The sequence below is a fragment of the Pseudochaenichthys georgianus genome, chromosome 2 (assembly GCF_902827115.2).
Source record: "Pseudochaenichthys georgianus chromosome 2, fPseGeo1.2, whole genome shotgun sequence".
NCBI lineage: Eukaryota > Metazoa > Chordata > Actinopteri > Perciformes > Channichthyidae > Pseudochaenichthys > Pseudochaenichthys georgianus.
In genome coordinates, this window is record NC_047504.1 from 7,854,694 (window position 1) to 7,876,458 (window position 21,765).

Here is a 21,765-nt window from a genome sequence, read left to right on the forward strand (position 1 = left end):
TCTCCCACCCGACCCCTCCCTCTCTGCTCAGACACGACTCGGCCTCCTAAGAAGGACGAGGAGAACGGCAAGAACTACTACTTTGTGTCTCACGACCAGATGATGCAGGACATCAGCAACAACGACTACCTGGAGTACGGCAGCCACGAGGACGCCATGTACGGCACCCGGCTTGAGACCATCCGGCAGATCCACCAGCAGGACATGGTCTCCATCCTGGACGTGGAGCCGCAGGTAACAGAGGGGCCCTGGCCTTCTTGGAGTTGTCCCCTTTCCGGGGGCGGTTTTGTGAATGTAACCGGTCTGCAAAGGGAGAAACAAGGCACTTTTTAATCATTGGAGCATGTCGACAGGACTCGGTAGAGGCCTAAACATTTGCCTAACACGCCCTCCGTTAATAAACATCGCTTCTTCCCTCTCTCGCCAGGCACTGAAGATCCTCAGGACGGCTGATTTTGCCCCCTTTGTCGTGTTCGTCGCAGCTCCCACTGTCACCCCAGGCATGACTGAGGTACGCTCTCTAAAAACCTTGATGTTTCGTATCGTGCTCGTTGCTCACCTTTCGTTCATTTCCACGTACTAACTTACTTGCTCCGTTTGTCGTGCCTTGCTGTGTTCAAACCGCTTTAATTTGCTTTGCCTTACATTTCTTTCAATGCATGTTTGTACTTTCTTCTGCATGCTTCCTTTGCACTCAAGATTCCAAAGTGGTGCAAGAAACTGCCTGTGAGTACTGACTGGTTAGATGTTGAGCTTGTTTGGAAACGTGTGTGGCCTCTGTGTTTGTGTTAATTTACAAATCGCTCTGCGAGCAATACTGTCACCGTCTACAGAGGAACTACACACCACGTACCAAATTGCTATCGGATCATGGAGATTATAAATATTGTTAAACATTGTAGCTATACGTTCCTACCGAAACAGTTAACCTTGTTTTCAGCATATTAGGGAGATATGTGTCTCACTATAAATGAGTTTTGTTTGGCCACACATATCTGGGGAAAAGCCCTGCAGATAATTGATTTACTTAGAAATGTTTAAACGCTGAATAGTGCAACTTGCATAGCCCTCTTTTTAAATACGCATTGGTGGAGAGAGCGTACAACTAGATGCATTCAAAGTACTTTCACAGCATTTACATTTAGCTGCGTTGGGTAGTAACAGATTACATGTGAGGATTAAGGATCCAGAACCAAAATCAGATTACTGTGACATTTCGACAAAGGGGGCCATGTTACTTTAAGCTCAAGTTTATAAATATAGATACTGCCTGTATTTTATTTTGCCTTCCGATTTAGGCTACTTTCATTCTTTATTTATTTAAAATAAAGAAAAATGTCTGCAATTGAACAAAATAAACTATTTGTTTGCTTAAAATAATATTAATCGAGGTAATCCTAAAGTAACGCAAAGTCATTAAGTTATACATATAACGTTACTGAATACATTAAGGGTGATAAGGTAATATAACGAGACTAAAAACAGTATATCAGAAATGTAATATTTCTGTAGAAATTGTCTCTGGTTAAGCGCAAACATTTGATACAAGGCACAGGTTATTATTAAAAATTAATAATGATTTAAGGAATATAACACAGGTCCTGCCATTTTTGAAATTCAAATTCAAATAGGACTTTCTAAGGACAATACAATACACTTACAGTAGGAAAAAACCCACAAATGTATCAATATACATGTACGACAAACCCCATCAGTGTCAAATGCACCGTCGTTGGAACAATCACAGACTATGGCCACTAACGAGCACGTAGTTGTTAAAAAAACACTAAAAGCCAGTCCTTTAACCCCCCCCCAGGACGACTCCCTGCAGCGGCTGCAGAAGGAGTCGGAGCTGCTGCAGGGCACCTACGCCCACTACTTCGACCAGACCATCATCAACAACGAGATCGACGACACCATCCGCCTGCTGGAGGAGGCCGTGAACCTGGTGTCCACCACCACCCAGTGGGTGCCCGTCTCCTGGGTCTACTGACAGGCGCTCAACGACAACTAGCTCCTCCCCCGCCCCCCCACGTGCACCGTCCATCCATCGGGATGCTACACGGCGGTCAAATCCCCCCTCAATCGCCACTCATCTCTGTAGACAAACTGTGGGGAAAAAAGAGAAGACACTAAAGACTCAATGCAGAGACGCCATCCTCCATCGACAGCCTCAAAGGCATATTGTTGTGTACATATATACATATATATATATATATATATAAATGATAAAAAAACTAAGTGAATATGTCCTAGTTGAAGGCTGGGGGGTGAGGAGAGGAGGGGAGGGCAGCGTTGGTAGATATTTTGTACTTTTTTTTTTTTAATCGACGGGCGGGTGGCCGTATTGGAAAGGCAATAGCGAGCATGACCGTAAAGAAGTCTTATGTGGGTGTGTATGTGTGTGTTGACCTTTTTAAAGGCTCTTCTAGTGGTACTCTCTGTGTCCTCCTCGCCCCCTACCCCCAATCTCCTCACCCCCCCACCCCCAATCTCCTCGGCCCCTGTGACAAACAGGCCGAGCTTTAAAGCACATCGGAAGCTGCTACAGTGGCGACAAGCATCTCCCTCGGCTCCCTCGGCAAGCGTGAGAAAAGCAGAAAGCACAGGACGCTTGGCAGTTTCCCCCTCCCTCCTACCCCTCCCCCCTGCCCTGTATTTATTTATCTCTCTCGCTGGCCCTCTGTGCCTGTCTCTTGCTCACCCAACCCCCCACCCGGTGTTGCTGTAGTATCTTCTTCTTCCATTCCTTCCTATCCTCTGACGGTCTTTGTTTACATCTGTTTGCACAAAAAATGGACAATGAAGAAGAAGAAGAAGAAGACGTGTTCTGCTTTAGATTTACTCCCCCTCCGTAAGGCAAATAGACCTGGAAGACCGCGCTCGGGGCACAATCGGCTATGAGGAAAAGCACTTGCATCCACCGCTAACCGTGGCTTTTGAACTGGAAATTAAAACAAAACAATAAAAAAGCAGAGAGGAGGAAGAATCTTCTGCCTTATCAGAGCCTCGGGGGAGGAGTCTGTAACACCTATGCACACCCCCGCCGGGCAGAGCACCACCTTCCTCTGTCTCAACTAGTGAGCCATGCTTGTTTAAATAAAGTCTTCATAGGAATGTCTTCTTTGGAAGGGCAGGGAGTTAGGGAGGGCCTTGTGAGGGTGGGATAAATCCCAACCCAAGAGCCGCCATTTTGGAACTGTTAACTGTCGTCTAAAAAAATATAAATATAAAACGAGTATTCTTGTTTTAAGAGAGAAAAGTAACTCTTGTGTGTAAATGTTTCAATAGTGCGTACGTCATACGAGTGAATTACCAAGAGCCAGTGTATATTAACCCTTCAAAAGAAGCTCGGTATGTGACATAACCTCTCCGCGCTTTGCCGGAAGTGGCGCCGCAGCCGGCTGAAGGGTCGACGTGATTTCTAAATAAAAGGTCTGTGTAGTGCAGTGTGGCGGCTGCTGCTGCTGTTGTTCCACTTCAAGTAAAGTGTGTGTATTTTCTTTTTTTCATTTCAAGTCCTGTGTAAATTACCTCTGCGAATTGACTAAAGCAGCTCTTATGTATGAAATGTTCTTGTTATTTTTTGTTATTTCATTTTTCAAAAAAATATATTTCCTTTTACGTGTTTAAAGTAACAGGCCTCGTCTTCTTTTTGTCTTTCGCTCACATATTTACACTGTATTCAATTAATGAAGCTGTGCGATCAGGAGGCCATTCAGTCATAGCATTAGCATTTCGAAAAATGCAAAAAGACAACTGGGATTTTATGTCAAAATAAGGCACGGTATAGTGTGTAGAAACCAGGCGTTAAAAATGACAGAAAAGTCATATAGCGTGTCGACATAAATGACTAAATTCGAAAAATCAAAGACATAAAACGTGGGATTGTATGTGGAAGCGGTACAGCGTGTAGAAACCTGCAGTAAGTCATTATAAATTACAGAAAAAGCATTGTGTTGTCTTTTGACTTTGACTTTTTTCAACATACTAACTATACTATGACATTTTTTTGCATATGTTATACATACAATACTATGCCCTTTTTTTGCCCGTTTTCAACATGACTTTTTGGCATGTTTTCGACATGTGATACTATGACTTTGTTTGCATAGTTTCAACATTATATTCTATTACGTTTTGTTCATGCTACACTCTGTTGCTTTTTATGGCACTTGGAAAAGACAGTCCTTTGTCCACATTTTCAAACTTCCTCAAAGATCAGCATTTGCTGAACTTCTGCTTCCACAAAACCACTGTCATTCGAGCACTATAGAGAGACCAGAAACAATCGCCAACGCATTGACTCATGTGACCACAAGAAAAGGAGAAAGCAAGGTAAAAACTTCTTTAGACAAAAAGAAAAGCATGTTTCTTACCATTGATGATCACTTTGACTGGCCCGTCGCTTTCTAAAAAATATATAAAGACTTTTTAAAAACAGTCATGCTAAAAGTTAAAATAAACAATATATAGCCTAAATGGGCAAAGACATTTTCTCTATACACAATAAATTAGAATATTTCACAATAAAAATCGAATAATTTAGACAATATTTAGAATAAGGAATAACATAATTGAACAAATATCTGCCATTTCTTCGTGATACACTACTTGACAAAAATAAATCCACCAATTGAAATGCTGCTGGTATGCTTTATGTTGATAAACTTGTTATTTGATTTAACCAGACACTATTTAGGTCAAATGAATATTGCCATTAGTCTGCTTTTGTAAGACAGGATATTATAAACACTGTGACATGACACCGATACTACATACTCAATAAATGACTGCTGCAAACAGAGACGCTGCAGCACTTTAATCACACTTGGCATTTCTAGGATGTATTCACTGAAGCGCCCAATCTGCCCTCAAGACAGTGCTTTGTTAAAAGTCAGCTATCAAAGTCTCAAAGTTACCAACTCCATATCTCTGCTGCTCCTGACAGAGAGCAAATGTCGAGCACAGTGTCAGAGCCACTTCTCCGCAGGCTTTTCTTTCCCCGGAATAAATACATTTAAACTGAGCCCTGAGTAATATCAGTCTTCCAAGCATTTGCATTCATGTTTCTTCTTCTTCTTCTCCTTCTCCTCCTCCTCAGTCTAACTCCAGCTAAACTCATCTCAGATAACTGCAGTTTTTCTTTTTGGTGCAGGATCTCACAAACACAGCCAGTGGGCTTCCACACGGAATCAGAAACACAGACTGATGTTATGTAAAGCAAGGCCCCCCCCCACCTAAATATGGACCTCCTACACTCAGAGACAGAACGGAGAAATGCACCACAGGAAGGGCAGCTAGCTTTAGTTCAAGGCGAGGGTACCTACTTTGCCAACATGCTGACTCCTTCCTGGGACCCTGCAGCCTAAAGGACAGGGAAGACATCAGCAACGGCACCTGGAAAATACCAAGTATATCTTTTAGGGAGTGAATTACAGACTCACTGATGTGGGAATTACAGACTCACTGATGTGGGCGTCAACTCTGTGTGAGTTCCTCTCGTACTTGTGTGGTTGGCGCAAGGGTTCGTTCCTCGGCACTTAGGCGAGGAGAAGAGACATGAAGAAGAGGGGACACATGTTGATGTAGAAGAGACATGAAGAAGAGGGGACACATGTTGATGTAGAAGAGACATGAAGAAGAGGGGACACATGTTGATGTAGAAGAGACATGGAGAAGAGGGGACACATGTTGATGTAGAAGAGGGGACACATGTTGATGAAGAGGGGACACATGTTGATGAAGAGGGGACACATGTTGATGTAGAAGAGACATGAAGAAGAGGGGACACATGTTGATGTAGAAGAGACATGAAGAAGAGGGGACACATGCTGATGTAGAAGAGACATGACGAAGAGGGGACACATGCTGATGTAGAAGAGACATGAAGAAGAGGGGACACATGCTGATGTAGAAGAGACATGACGAAGAGGGGACATATGTTGATGTAGAACTGGCTCAGCTGAACTCTAACATGTGGCATTGTAATATTTTGAAATGGCCGATATTTGCTTGTTACAGATGGTTTGCTTGTAAGAAATGCCTATCTGTGTGAGCATCTGTTTACTTGTCTGGTTGTTTTCTTAATTCATGTTTATTTATTGTTTTGTAATGGTTTATGTATGTCAGCAATCAGTTTTTTGGATTAGATGTAATTTGTTTGTAGGTACACTGTACTCTGCATTTACAGAGATGTATTTGACAGGGACAGTCCCTGTCAAATGTAACCTATTCAAATTAATACATACACATTCTTATATTTTTTCATATAACTTCCATACTAATATTTCACACAATTGTTATTGGTTATTTTCCACTACACTTGCTATTGTTTGTTTCATTGAATAATAATAATAATAATAGCATTAAAAAAAAAAAAATACCATTTTTGTAATTGTATTGTGAAGGCATTTCATATGGAGGAAACTACTCAAAAAAAGTTGTTGAGTAATCAGGTTACATTACTTTTACTTTCTGATGTGTTTACTGCCCATTTTTAAGTACATAAAAATATATGTACATGATATATAAATGTACTAACCAGGTGAGAGTTTTACAAAATATATATTAAACTATCGAGCAAATAAATTGCAGCCTTCACTAGCTCATATGTTATGTTTATCTTATGTTACACGTTGTTTTTAACATTAACTCAATGAGGTTATCCGTCCACTCGTGGCCGCTCACAACAATGCACGTCTGTGTGGCAAATGCACGCTAAGGTAACGTAAAAAAACAGCTGTAACTATAATAAGGCGACTTTAAATTGTTTCACTAGTTTAAGTGTTTGTGCTTACCTGTATGTCACAATTCATCCACACAACCCGGAAGACCGTTGAGTTGTTTTCATCCAAACGGGTGCGCCTCTCCCTCTCTACCCACAAATTCAGTGCAACAAGCGTGCCACGATGCTTTTACAATGACAGGCACCTTTACATTCAATACAGGTAAAACAAATATTACATAAAGTGCAAAAATATACTTAAAGTACTACAAGTTAAAGTACTCTATGTACTCATCATCATTTATCCGTAAATTGTGATTTTTTAGTAACTAAAGCTGTACAAATAAATGGAGTGGAGTAAAGCCATAAAGGAGCATAATCTGGAAATACACAGTTGAAGTACAAGTACTTTAAATATTTACTGAAATGCAGTGGTTATTTAACTTTTCTAGCACTACTGTATGTTTCGAAATGCACCCAAATGAATGATGTTTTTGACTTTAGCTCTGGATACAAATATATGAACATATTTACTTTGCTGTGGTAATAATTAGAAACATCCTGTGCAGTTTAGAATCCTAAATCATAAAGCTAGCCACATTTCAATGATGTTGTGATTAAGACAAGTAACTGAAGTAATATTTGTTGCTAAACAGGAAATAATAAGCAACATTGAGCACTTGTTGCTCAACATGAATAGGTGGTTGTTCATCGAAATATGTTCTAACAGAAGATGTGTGCTTTTTTGTGTGTACTCATGACTACATTCCCAGCATGCCTTGCGATGGAGCTGCGGTGCAGGGCGAAGTCTGTCCAGCAGATGACAGCGTTTCACTTTGGATTTCCTGAGGAGCTGGATTTCTCTGCATCCTAGAACTGGAGAATAGAACATACTCAAATGCAATGTTTTTATTTTGAACGGGCAACATGCTTTTTTTTATTGTCCCATTAGCAGCGAGTATCCTGGACTGTTCAGCTGTGTCCATATTAATCAATAACCAACCTCCACACGCAGACATCGATACTTTTGTAAATAATAAATAATTAAAGTGGAGCCACTCTTGCAGGAAGTAACAGTAAATTGAAGGTTTTGGTAAGATCCATGACTTGCATTTGCGCGCACACACACACACTTACTTTGCACAGGCAATTATGCCGTGCTGAACCATGGCGAGTTCAGAATAAAACTGGGTTAACAGCTGCCTACATCCTCTCTCCAAATGCTTGCAGCTCACACACACACACACACACACACACAGACAATTGGCCTGGCTCTTCAAGTGGAAGACATGTCACACAGGGCACAGAGCACACAGCTCCAAGTAACAAGGGACATGGGGGGGCATGGTATACCTGCCAGAGTGAGTAATACTCTTCACCGTGTGTGTGTGTGTGTGTGTGTGTGTGTGTGTGTGTGGGCAGGCAGAGGAATAAACAAAACATCTGTGTGCTTGTAGCCTGATCTGCCCTCACTGCAGCGACGGTTTCCACTTTGCCCCCTCATGACACACACTTTTTATTCTTGGAGGTTATTATGCTGTGACACTGTAATGAAGTGAAACTGATTTCATTTGGGGCAAAAGTGAAAAAAAAGCTTAGGAACCCCCCCTCCCCCCTTTTTTTCCCCACACACACAACTTATGGCAATATGTCGGCCTGGATAAAAACATCTGGCAGCTTTCTAAGTTCACGCAGGCACACATGATTAGAATGCAGTTTTCTATCACAGCATTGGCAGAAAACAAGATGGCCAAAGGGAACATCGAGCTTTCTTTAGACTCTATAACAGCACTCTGACTCATCAAGTACTCTAACCTGTGGGAAAAAGATTTAGCTTTATTTATACCGCTGCTGCATCCTGGAAGAGTTCCCTCAGTTGGTCTGTGAGAGAAAAGGATTCAAATGAACGTGTCGATCCTTATACAGTCTGTAGACATCACAGTATGAAAAAAATAAAGACCTTATTGAACATTAAAGCATGTAAACATTTTAGAGTAGTAGGCACAACATACAAAAAAGAACATGAAAATGAACACAATAATGTCCTCTTTAATACTGTAACATACATCTGTAAGGAAGTCTTTAGGTTATCTGCTGCTATAACACGTTCTACATGTTTCATCCTTATTTTGTATAATACTGCTTCTGATCTTTTTCTACCTAAATGTGCACTTATTTTATTTGTTATTATTATGTGCATGCCTTTTTGCTTTAACAATGTACATTTCCCCTACTGTAGGTGCTACGAATAAAGGATTTCTGATTCTAAACTGTCATTTTTTGTTGCTATCCAGTTTACTTTTACCTAAAGGAATAGTTTCACACCAAAAATATGTCTACAGGTATGAAGTGAATGTCTAATGTTTGCTTTCAGCTCTATATGTTTTATAGCCTATTGAGGCTAATTAACTGTCTGAAAGTGTTTTAAGATTCTTCCCCATGTGCCTTTCTCTACAATGCCAGCGCTTTGATCACAGCAGAATAACTAAATGGCGACACTATGGGCAGAGCTGTGAAGGTGGGAACAAATAAGAAACTTTGTTTATCTACCTCGAACCACGCTGCAAGAAGAAGGATCCCGAGACATTTCTATGGGACAATCCCACTGTGCAAGGTGTCCTAGTGTTTCTAATGGAATACAAAGCCAGTTAAAAAGCCAGCGGATGCATGCAAACAACACTATTTAAATCATGATGATAACATGAGGCTTGTATCTTTAACGCTAGATTAATTTCCTGCCAAGTTTTTTTGTAGCCATAAATACACAAACCACAATCAGAGCATGTTCTGTTAAAGTGTTTCTCATGCATCGACTCTCCTGATTTAGTCTTATTCTAAAACTGAGGCCGGGTTGATTCAGTCTGACCAGTGTCAGCAGGTGGATATTGAAATGTTCAACTATGGTGGTGAGTATGTTTTATTGAAGTTTAAAGCTGGTTTGTATGAAATGTCCTTGTGATTTAATCCCGCTGTTCTCTGTTTTGAGGTTTAACTCCATTGCATGCAGCTGTCTTGTCTCACAAGGCTGTGGTTAAAGAGCTGAGGACTCTGCGGAATCTGTGCTCATATATGGCAAAGGAGCTGGCGCAGAGGGCACACACATGTACATCAAGACTCTCCTGCTTACGGGAGCCTCCAGTGGGACGAAGGTAACTATTCAAATCATTTCACTTTGGTACATGTCACACTTGTCGCATTACTTTGAAGCTACAAAAAAGTGGAAGGACGTGTCTTCACATGGCTGCCAAGGAGGTAAACGTGGAGCTGTTCAACATTTTCCTGGACCAGCCGCACTCAGCTTTAAATGTTAGTGTGGTGTTTTCAAAAACACTTCATATAATTTGTAAGGTTAAAGTTCATAAAGTTATTTGAAGGTATCACTTCCTGTCAATCTTGCATCACTTCCTGTCATGCTGTTAGAAAATGGTAGAAACTCAAGGAGGCCACATGTTTAGGCACTGTTAGGATCCATTTGCATCTGCATGAAAAGACTGATCAATCAATGTTGTAAGTGATTACATTTCATTGTTAACATGTTGTAGTTCCTATATCAATGCTTATTTGATGGAAAGATGTTTAAGAAACATGTAATGTTATATTGTATACATTTACAATGCAACTAAGGGTGTTTGAATAGACAACACAAGACTAAGATCGTTTTGCATTCTGTATTTATTGTTACAGTTTTCACTCCATGTCATGGTGAAGGAGTTACCAGTAAAGTTTCCCAACTATGACGACGACTCTTTTTCTTCATTTTGAGTGGAGTTTAACTTTGTGTTAAGTCTGCGGCTCTTACGTCCGGATAAGAACATTATAGTGAAAAGACAGTCGAGATCAGTTTTTACAAAGGATTAAAATGGCTTCCAGAAAGAGTGGGAAATCATCAACCTCTGGAGGAAGATCTTCAACCTCTTCATCAACTAAATACTCGTGCTAAAGCAGAAGCAGCCAGGTACAGGCAATAGAACCAACACCTTGTCACCTGGCTGAAACAAGCGTGCTACCGCCTTCTGGTCGTAGCGTTTCTTCATGTTCCCCTGGGTAGAGGTCAAAGCTTCCCTTGCCAAGGAGCAAGCACGATTTAGACGATCCTTAAGTTTGGCGACATACTCCGGGATACTGCAAACTGTTTTCGTAGGCATGATCAAATGCTCTTTAAGAACCCTTAAAGTACCTCTGACCTCATGTCCAAACACTAGCTCAGCAGGACTAAAACCTAGAGACTCCTGAACAGCTTCACGGGCAGCACATAACAGTAAAGGAACACCGTCATCCCAATATTTATGAGACTCATGGCAATGTTTTCTTAACATGCATTTCATAGTCTGGTGAAACCTCTCTAATGCCCCCTGACTTTCAGGATGATATGGGCTGGATGTCACATGCTTGATACCTAAGGTGTCAAGTACCCGGGCAAACACTTTAGACATGAAGTTGGTACCTTGGTCTGTTTGAACTACCTTCGGTAGACCAAACATGGAGAAAAACAGAAGTGCCTTGGTGATGACCGGGGCAGTAATTTTCCGTAGTGGGATGGCTTCTGGGAACCTAGTGGAAGCACACATGACAGTTAAGAGAAACTGGTTTCCAGTTTTAGTTTTAGGTAAGGGTCCCACACAATCCACAATCACCCTTTCAAATGGCTCTCCCATTACCGGAATAGGAATGAGAGGAGCAGGGTGAATCACCTGATTCGGTTTACCAACAACTTGGCACACATGACATGTTCGACAATAAAGAACTACATCAGACTTAAGTCCTGGCCAAAAGAAGTGTTTTAAAAAACTCTTTGATATGTTTTTGTTACCCCCATGTGACCTGACCATGGATGATCATGAGCCAAGGACATCACCTGAGAACGATAGGTTGTTGGCACGACAACTTGATAAATTGCTAAGGAGTCTGACTCCTCACAGGCATCACTAATCCAGCGACGCATTAATAGGTGATCTTCCATAATGTAGGCCATCTTCTTTGACTTGGCCTCTTCCTGACTGATAACAGAAGAGACATTTAGAAAGTGTTTCATCACTTAACTGGGCTGCCATGAATTCTTCCCGAGTGGCAGGCAGTTGTACAAGCTCTGAGCTGTTACTGGGTGATCCAGCACCAGCAGACCGGGCCTCCTCTGGCAGTCGGTCCGACACTGTCATGTCTTCAAGAAACTGCCCTGTAGCAAGAAAAGAATCAGACAAGTCCTCTCCGTATTTCTTTGACTGTGCCCTTGTAACAACACAAGCAGGAAAGATTTCGGGAGGTACTTCAGCTGATTTCTCTGCATCTAAACTTAGATCAGGAGAATCAATGACCTCAGGTACTGGCTTAACTTTGCCCCCAGCCAAGTCATTACTGAGGATGAAATCAACACCTTTGATGGGCAAGGCAGGGAGGACAGCTACTTTAAAGAATCCTTTGACAAGAGATGAGTGAATATAAACATTGTGCAAAGGAGCCGCAACTAGTGTCATGCCTACCCCTTGAACAACAGCACTTGATCCACATGATGATCTGGAGGTTAAAGGTAATATGCCTTCCCTAATAATGGACTGAGAACCTCCTGTGTCCCTAAGTACCTGTACTGGCAGCTAGTCTTTAGGATCCCCTGTTAAAGAAACAAAGCCCTTGGAAATAAAGGGTTTGAAACAGGGATCAGGTACATCATCTTCCTGGGACATTTCTATGTCTGATAGGGAAACTCCTTTAATGAGTCCCATGCCTTTTGGCGTTTGAAAGCGTTGCGAAAATTGTTGTTTACGCTTTAAGAAATGACACCCTGAAATAAGGTGTCCTGTTTTATGGCAGTAGTTACACTCACGGGGCCCCCGTGGAGGTGATGGTGGTCCTCTAGACCTTTCAAAAGTTGTTGGGCCAAGATCAGGTCTTCCGGTTTGTGATATTGAAACTCTATCTGGGCGCAAGGGTGAAGAAAACAGAGTCTTGTGAGTGAGTATAAATTCTTCTGCTAAAACAGCTGCCTTAGCCAGTGAAGTAACCTTCTGTTCATTTAAGAATATCACCATCCTTTCAGGCAAAGAATTCTTAAAATCTTCCAAGAGAAGTAACTGACGAAGACTCTCAAAATGATCCTTCACTTCATTAGCCGCACACCATTTATCAAAGAGAATGCCCTTCTCTCGCGCAAACTCAACAAATGTCTGCGTAGCAGACTTTTTATGGTCTCTGAACTTTTGTCTGTAGGCCTCCGGCACAAGCTCATAAGCACGCAATATCGACTCTTTAAGCACTTCGTACTGCAAGCTTTCTTCCAAAGAAAGTGAAGATACCACTTCCTGAGCCTTACCTACTAATTTGCACTGAAGTAGGATTGGCCACATGTCTTTAGGCCAGACCAGTGCGGTAGCAATTCTCTCAAAAGCACAAAAATATGAGTCAACCTCTGACTCTCTAAAAGTTGGCACTAAAGCAATATTTTTACTAACATCAAAACTCTTTGTATGAGAGACTGTATGTGAAGGTCTTGACCTCTCAAATGTCTGCTCTGAAGAGATTCTCAGGGCATCAACTTCAAGCCGCTTTAACGTGATTTCTTTCTCAGCTTCTATCTCGCGAATCTGCAGCCTGTGTTCATAGTCCGCTCTACGCTCCTTTCCTGGCCCTCCATCTGAAGACGGACAAGACGAACTTTTAGTTTGGCATCACTACTTGCACCTAAGCTACCCGGAGAGAAAGCCTCAAACCTAGGAAGCATTGCAGGAGGAGCTTGAGGACTAAACTTGTCAACTCTAGGTGTAGCTAATACTCTTTCCCTATCATCTTCAATAGACACCTCAGCCCTAGGCTGAGTTGACATGCTTGGGATTACAAGAATCTTTAACTCCTCTAGTTTTTGCAGGATTTTCTCTCTTATCTCTTTTTTTACTTTATACTTGTCTACTGAAATGTTAAAGTGAGCTGCGATACATAACATGTCATCTTTGCGACAGGAATACAACGTATCAACACTTGGACTTTCAATAAAGTCCTGTAAGTCAAAACCCATTTTTCAGCCAATGTACAACACCTACAATGACTTCTCAATTATTGGTTGTTTTATTTCAGGAAATAGATATCCCGGACGAGCCCCCCATTTGTTACGTCCCCACTAAGGTCTAGGGGACCTGGAGACAATAACGTACAACCAATAATTATGAGAGAGTCAGAGTAAAGGTTGACAAAAGGTTTATTCCTTGTAACCTATCATATAATACAATTAAACAGAAACTCTGTTTGTGAGGAGGAGGAGGAGGAGGAGTCGTCAAAGGATAGTGCCAAACAAAAGAAACAAGCATAACAAAACCAGGCCTATCTCTACAACTATCCTTTGAAACCAAACTCAAACAAAAACCCTCACTAACTAACTACAAAGAATTTGACAAAACAATATACAGGGGTGGCAACAATCCGCTTACCTAGTGTGTCTAAACAATAGTTAGCTCGGTGGTGAGAAATGTACAGGGTACCCCAGACTTACCTAACTCCTCCACCTCTCAACACACACACATTAACAAAGTTCAGATTATTCAAATAGCTTTAGTTGCTAAACACAGCCGTGTTCCTTCCTCAGCAACAGGCCCAGAGTGAGAGAGAGAAGACTTCCTGGGTGCCTCCTTTATGGTCGGCCCTGGTTGCTGATAGGCCAGCTGAGGGTGAGAGGATCCAATCAGCCATCAGACTCAGGTGCACAGGCAGATACCGATCAGCTGCTGATTAGCTGTGCAGAAGACAGGGAGAAGAGAGAAACACAGGAGGGAAGGAAAACCACACATGTACAGCCTGCCTGGCACGTAACACCCACTCTGACAGGACACTCAGTCCTGAGTGTGTCAGAGAGGAATGGGAGACATCCCTCAAATACAAAGAAAGAACAGGGGAAGACCAAGATGCAGCAGTGCAAATGTCTTCCACTGTCATTCCTCCGTGCAACGCCGTAGAGGAGGAAAATCCTCTGGTGCTGTGCGCTTTGATGTTCTCCGGGGGATCCACCCCAGAGGAGACATACGACTGACACAGCCTCACACAGCCAGTGTGACAGGTGCTGTGCCGACAGAGGCTGCCCTATTGAGCGCTCTCTGTAATGCACAAACAGACGAGCCGCGTAAAGCAGCCATGCGTGCACAGGGTTGGGTTGTAACGGAATACATGTAACGGCGTTACGTATTCAGAATACAACAATCAAGTAACTGTATTCAGCCCCCTTTACATTTGAAAAACGAGTAATCTGATTACAGTTACTTTCGTAAACCTGAAGTGAATACATTTTGGATTACTTATTGGAATTATTGGTGGAAAGATTTCCTCTCAACATTTAATAATCATCACAGCCCACAAAACCTATTACCGCCGCAGATGGACCAAAAAAGCGTTTGAATAAAAATCGCGGGTCCGCTCGCTCAGTGAAACAATAACAACGAAACATGGAGGAACAAAAGTCTGCGTTTAAATCGCGTGTGTGTGTGTATAGGTGTGTGTGTGGTTAAAACACATCAGCCTGCGGTCGCCCTTTAGCCTTACTAATGATTATTTCTGAAGGTAAACACAGTGAAGGCGGTGCGTGAAAGGCACTGCGCGGCACGCTCGTGAGGCTGAGTTAACCCTCCCGCTGCCTCCTGGTGCTGCAGAGAGTTCATGAAGTGAAGGAGGTGTTCCTTCTATAAACAGCTGTGGGCAGCAGATACTGTGAGTGTCACGGACATGAATTCATAGATCAAGGCAGACTGGTGCACACTCTCCGGTTTTGCCAATCCGGTGCTTGAACAAATATAGCTCTACACTCCTGGCCGAAATGTCCTTAAAATGAAGTCCGAGTTAGACATTTTAATTCATACCAAACAACGTATCATTCGGAAGGTGTTTTTGAAAAATGTCACATTTGAGAGATTTTCTGCCCAACAAAAATCCCCCACACATTGACGCTGCTGAAAACACCTTCCGAATGACACGTTGTTTGGTACCATTGGATGCGGAATACGTAATCATTTCGGGGGTGTCCTCAAATATGGGGGGGGGGGGGGGGCTAAAAATTTGTCCCGAACCTATCCGAGCTTCCTGTCAAAAGTTATTCAAGGAAAACGGGATTTGCCTCAAACTCGGTGGGCATCCCTATAGAACCTGGTCTGGGTGATAGCTTAGGCCCCGGCCTACATGTTTGTGAAATGTGGGCCCCGTGGCGGTCTGCCTTGTTACTGCAATTGGACTTTGAAAACTTGAAATACATACATACCCCACTTGGTGTGTGCGTTGGCCCCGCCCCCCTTAAGGTGCCCACCGAGTTTGAGGCAAATCGGTTGTGCACATTCTTAACAACCCGTGTCCTTGAATAACTTTGGACAGGAAGCTCGGATTGGTTCGGGACCAATTTTTAGCCCCCCCCCTATTTGATCACACCCCCCAATCTTGTACCCAAGATTCCTTGCAAGTATGTCATCGTGCCACCAACATTTGTAAATGAAAAACTCTTCTCTAGTAGGGGTGTAACGGTATCCGTATTCGTCCCGTACCGTCACGGTTCGGACGTCACGGTTCGGACGTCACGGTTCGGACGTCACGGTTCGGCACATGCAGTCACACGGCGAATAAGCCTTTTTTTTACGAGTGGGAAAAAAGTCTGTCCTTCAGGGCAGCATCCACTACACTATATATAATCCAGGGGGCGGTATTGCACCTAAAAGCTGTTTGCCAGCCGCCCTTAAACAACAAATGAAGAACAAGAAGAAACACAACAACAAAACGAACTAAATACAAGAAGAAGAAAAGTTAGTATGGTGAGTTCAGATAACACACAGGAGCTAGAACCCACCTGCTTCTTTTAAATCAGCTGTGTGGGAACATTTCGGGTTCCCTGTGGACTACAATAACGATGAAGTGCGCGAGTGGTGGATCGGACGAGGACGGTGTGTCGGCGTTGTTCGACAGCGGTGCGGTATGCTAATGGTAACACACGCCAAACATGCTAAATCATATCAGAAGGCATCACCCAGATTTGCCACTCACCGGAGCCCGGCAAAAGACAACAGCTGTTCAACAGCTGATCCCCGCTGTTTTTAAGAAGCCAATAGACATGAAAGCGGTGAGACCAAAATAAATAACGGAAGCTTTTGAAACACTTTCTTATTATTTATGATGTAATATTTTCAAGACATCCTTTTTAGTTTTACAGCTTGATGAAACCTTTTTGTTTGACATCAGCCATTATAGATACTATGGCCATCTGAGTGTGTGGTACTGTGTATGGTTTGTTTTTAACTGTTTAATACAGTTAATTATTCAAAATGTCAGAGTTCTTTATTTTTAAACTGAAACTTGCACTACTGTTCAAACATAAATAACAACAAACATGGAATTATGCATTTGGGACTTTTTTTTGCTTTTTTGTTGTTGTACCGAACCGTGACCTCCAAACCGAGGTACGAACCGAACCGTGACTTCTGTGAACCTATACACCCCTATTCTCTAGGCTTTTACCTGAAAACCAGTGCAAATAAAGAGGATTGAACCAACAACCTCTAGTCTTCAAGGCAGTGTTTTATCCCACTGAGCTATTTGACCTAGGACAATATCTTGTGTTCGGTAATCTAATTCTGCACTATGGTTGTTAAACTACCAAAAATCGATGCACCTCATGAGGGTCGAACCCAAAACCTCAGCGCAACCTGGCAAGGCTGTGGTTTATCCCTGTGAGACATTTGTCCTGGGTAACCCTGTGTCACTTGGTAATCTAATTCTACACTTTGGGTCTTGGACTTCATTTTTACTGGGTGGGTGTTGTATTTGGAAAAATCAATGCACTTCATGAGGATCAAACCTAAGGCTGCAGTGCTTCAGAATAGTCTTGTATCTCTCTGAGCTATCAGATATGAGGTTTATGGTGGAGTTTGTGTCACAACCTCTGCATGTTTGACTCATTTATTATGGGTGTTGTGGTGTAGTGGGGATTTTTTTACTGGGGGGGACGCTATTTTAATTAGGTAATCCCAAACAATGCCACACAAGTGCGCACGCGTGCAGTGCACTCACAAAACGGGCAGACAGGTCCACAGAAACTAACGGTATGCTTTGTCCCACTTTTGTTACTATGCAAAAAGCAGACGGCGCTGCGCTCAACACACACACAGATTCAAAACCATGGACACACTGGCACATAAATTACATAAACAATGTATAGGCCTACATTGCATAAACTACAGTATTGCAACTAAGCAGACCTCTCTCTCTCTCAATCTATTTAAAACTCATAACAAACAAACAAAATTCCCAAAGTTGTCCTGAAATTAACTTATTAAATAATAAACGAAACGAAAAATATAGCCTATTTATGCAAACAACTGAATCTGAAATTAATCTGATTAGGCCTAGCCTACATTGCAAATAAACAGACAGCGCTGCTTCACTCACACACACACACACACACACACACACACACACACACACACACACACACACACACACACACACACACACACACACACACACACACACACACACACACACACACACACACACACACACACACACACACACACACACACACACACACACACACACACAGATATATAGATAATAAGTGTCAGTGCTATTTTATGTTGTATTAGCGTGCATTTCCTGTTCGGAAAGTGGTGCTGTAGGCTACTGAGAGTAAACAATACAAGGTGTCCCTATTTTTATATATATCTATATACTTTATGTATATAATAAGTGTCAGTACGATTTTATTTTGTATTTGCGTGCATTTCGTGTTCTGAAAGTGGCGCTGCGGCTGTACTGATAGTAACTACAATACAAGATGTCCGTATATATCTATATATATAGATATATACATATATAGCCTACATATGTATTATATTAAGTGTCACGATCCGTCACGATCCGATTTTATTTTGTATTTGCGTGCATTTCCTATTTGGAAAGTGGCACTGTACTGATAGTGGTGATTTTATTGTGGAATTCTTAGCGTGCACTTCCTGTACTGACAGTGGAGGTGTCCTGAGAGTGGAGGTCTGCACCGGAACTGTCCTGAGAGTGGAGGTCTGCAGGCAGACCCCTCTCAGCTCTCCGCAGGGTCACGAGCCTGATGACAAATCATAATTATTTAAGGAAATCGTTTTTTTTGTATTATAATTACTGTGAAATGTATTATGTTTTTATCATTATTACAACAAATACACACTTGCAACTGATAACACTGGCAATGATTTTATATTTATTAGACTATTAAAAAAAAGATCATGCTCCAAATAAGTGGGGGTACGCGGCGTACCCCCCGCGTCCAACACCCCTACACCACTGGTGTTGGACCTTAAAAACGTAGGTATCGAACACACAACATCAGCTTTACTGAGCTTCCTCATAAGTCCATGGGCTATATGACAAAGAAACGTCTAAATATAATCGCCTTTCAAAGTAAATGTCTTATTGGTCAACCCAAGATAGGAATTGGACACACAACCTCATCTCTACACCACACATCTTCCACTCTGAGCTATATGACTGAACACACTTCACAGTTGTTAGCCCTAACCTTACCCCAACCCCAACCCCAACCCCTCACCCTAACCTTACCCCGGCCAATCAAAATCTTCAAAACCAAATCTTCTGAAACCTGCTCATATCCACTTTTCACAAAATCCATTTTGCCTCTTGTAACGGAATGGCACCACCACCAGATGTTGATGTAAAACTGTTCTCTTTGCTTATATTAATTCATTATCTTAGGTGCTTGACCTTAAAAGTCCCTTCAAATGATAAGCATTGAACCCTCAACCTCCTGTCTTTAAGGCAGTGGTTTACTCCTGTGAGCCATCTGACCTGGGCTGACCAGTGTGGCTTGGTAATGTAATTCTACACTTTGGGTCTGACTCTTGGACTTCAAAAAACATTTGTACTGGGTGGGCGTTGTATTTGTAAAAGTCACTGCACTTCATGAGGATCGAGCCGAAGTTCTTCAGAACAGTATTTTATCACTCTATATGCTATAAAACCTGAGATAGGTCTCTGGTAGAGTTTGTGACACAACCTCTGCATGTTTGACTCATTTATTATGGGTGTTGGACTTTAAAAACCGAAGTATCGAACACACAACATCAGCTCTACTGAGCTTCCTCATAAGTCCATGAGCTATGAAACCTCATAGAAACAATATAATAACCTTTCAAAGTCATTTTCTTTGTGGTCAACCCAAGTAGGAACCAACAGTTGTTAGGGACACATTTGTTCTTCTTCTGTGGGGAATTGGACTTATAAAGTTACTGCACCTAATAAGAATCAAACACACCACCTCAGATCTTCTAACCTAACATCGAGCATCTGTATGATCAGATGTGCTTTCCATATTTGTGAGATTTTGATTTCTTCTCTCTTGGTGTTGGATCTAACGCTAAATTGATAAACATATTGCACACTGTGGGAGTTGCACTCACAACATTTCTGAGGGCTTTTTTCTATCACACTGAGCTAATCCATCTGACAGGCAGTGTTACATAGAAATACAGCTAGTATGCAATAAGAGCAACTCGTGAAATAAGTCATTCATTTAGGTGTTGAGCCAAAAAAGTCACATTACCTTAATAAGAATTGAACTCATAACCCTAAAGCTTACAACGAGCACGTCTGCATTACAATGTTCTTTCTTTGAAGAGTGAAAAATAATGTAATACAAACAATCACCTCTTAAACTTTATTGCACGGTCATTTTATTTACAAATGCAGGTTTTTAGGGCTTGTTAACACAGCGTATGAATATAGAAATGAGGCATAGAGAATAAAATAAAGCAGCAGTCTTGTGGCCTACTTTAACAGTTTTTGAGCAGCATAAAACACAAAGCTTGTAAAACATCCTTGAGGGATCATATTGACATAATAATATTAATTACAATAATAATGGCAAAAAGTTGCATGTGATCAATGCAAATCAATACAGGCATGCGTGAAAAAAATGCATAGTAGGCAACAAAGTGAAACAACGGTCACACTTAAGTGTGCTGCTGCATATATTTGCAGGAACACATGTCATCTAAATGCAAGGAGCATTTACCACATATGTAAAGAGCAGAGACTCGATGCAGACAGTGAACCTTGCATATAAAAAAAAGCAGAGCCCGATCCTTCACAATAAAAGCACAGTTCTTAAGATGTAACTTACAACGGTAACGTAGTGGATAATTACATGACCTTAATCTACCAGTACTTGTGTAAATCTGGACCACATTTGTTAAAGTTAATCTACCAACTGTAACATTAAGAGTGAATCAAAACTAAAATCATGGTTATGATACATGTTACATGTAGCGGGCCCTCGGGCTGTAGAAGCTGTCCTTTTTATGCTGTAGGTTTTGGTTTGTAGTCCTTGGCTCACTTCTCAAATCTCTTCAATTCAACAAGAATGCCTTTCATGTTTTTACCAGCGAAGGATTTCTCCCAGACGTACACCTCGATGATCCCTGATCCCAGACCCCACCGCGGATCCTGTCGTCAGTGAGGACGGAAGAAAAAGGAAATGTAAGTTTGATGAATAGTTGTTTAAGAACAAATGCAACAATTAAAAAATAACAATTCCAATAATCCTGTCAAAATATAGTGGAAAAGGTTTTCAAATAATACTTTCCAGATGTAGTTGGAAAGATTTTTTTTAAATGTATAATAAAAAAAAGTAAAAATTTAAAAAAGAAGAAAGATAAAATACTGTGATCATTTTGAAAACATCTCTAAATTGTAACACACACACACACACTTATTGATTGTTGTTTCAAGGTTTTACGAGAGACAGCAGAGTTATGGCAGGGGGGAGGGGGATCCGAGCACCGTCAGCAATATGTGTGCTGCTGCTCCATAAAGAAAGTGGTGGCATTTCCTGCAAACAAATACAGCCCTGCGCACGCACGCACGCGCACGCACACGCACACGCACACACACACACACACACACACACACACACACACACACACACACACACACACACACACACACACACACACACACACACACACACACACACACACACACACACACACACACACACACACACACACACACACACACGGCAA

At 41.8% G+C, this 21,765-nt stretch overlaps 1 protein-coding gene and 1 long non-coding RNA gene across 9 annotated transcripts in view; one reads left to right on the forward strand and one right to left on the reverse strand.

Annotated features, from left to right (window-relative positions):
- The window catches only part of LOC117459552 (peripheral plasma membrane protein CASK), a 35,497-nt gene extending 31,859 nt beyond the window's left edge, over positions 1 to 3,638 (forward strand). For all 7 annotated transcript variants that reach the window (XM_071205440.1, XM_071205443.1, XM_071205444.1 and 4 more), the window contains 3 exons: positions 32 to 234; positions 428 to 511; positions 1,817 to 3,638. In XM_071205440.1, the coding sequence (XP_071061541.1) occupies positions 32 to 234; positions 428 to 511; positions 1,817 to 1,993 (464 nt within the window). In that variant the 3' untranslated portion in view covers positions 1,994 to 3,638. The remainder of the gene's footprint in view (positions 1 to 31; positions 235 to 427; positions 512 to 1,816) is intronic.
- Positions 215 to 6,874, reverse strand: LOC117459889 (uncharacterized). Of its 2 annotated transcripts, none has more exons than XR_004553569.1 (4): positions 6,801 to 6,874; positions 5,331 to 5,400; positions 4,380 to 4,412; positions 215 to 303 (listed from the first exon to the last, which is right to left on the reverse strand). It is a non-coding gene; the product is annotated as an uncharacterized lncRNA (long non-coding RNA). The 2 variants fall into 2 exon arrangements; XR_004553570.2 differs by lacking the exon at positions 6,801 to 6,874 and adding an exon at positions 5,471 to 5,678.
- Between the last annotated feature and the right edge of the window lie 14,891 nt (positions 6,875 to 21,765).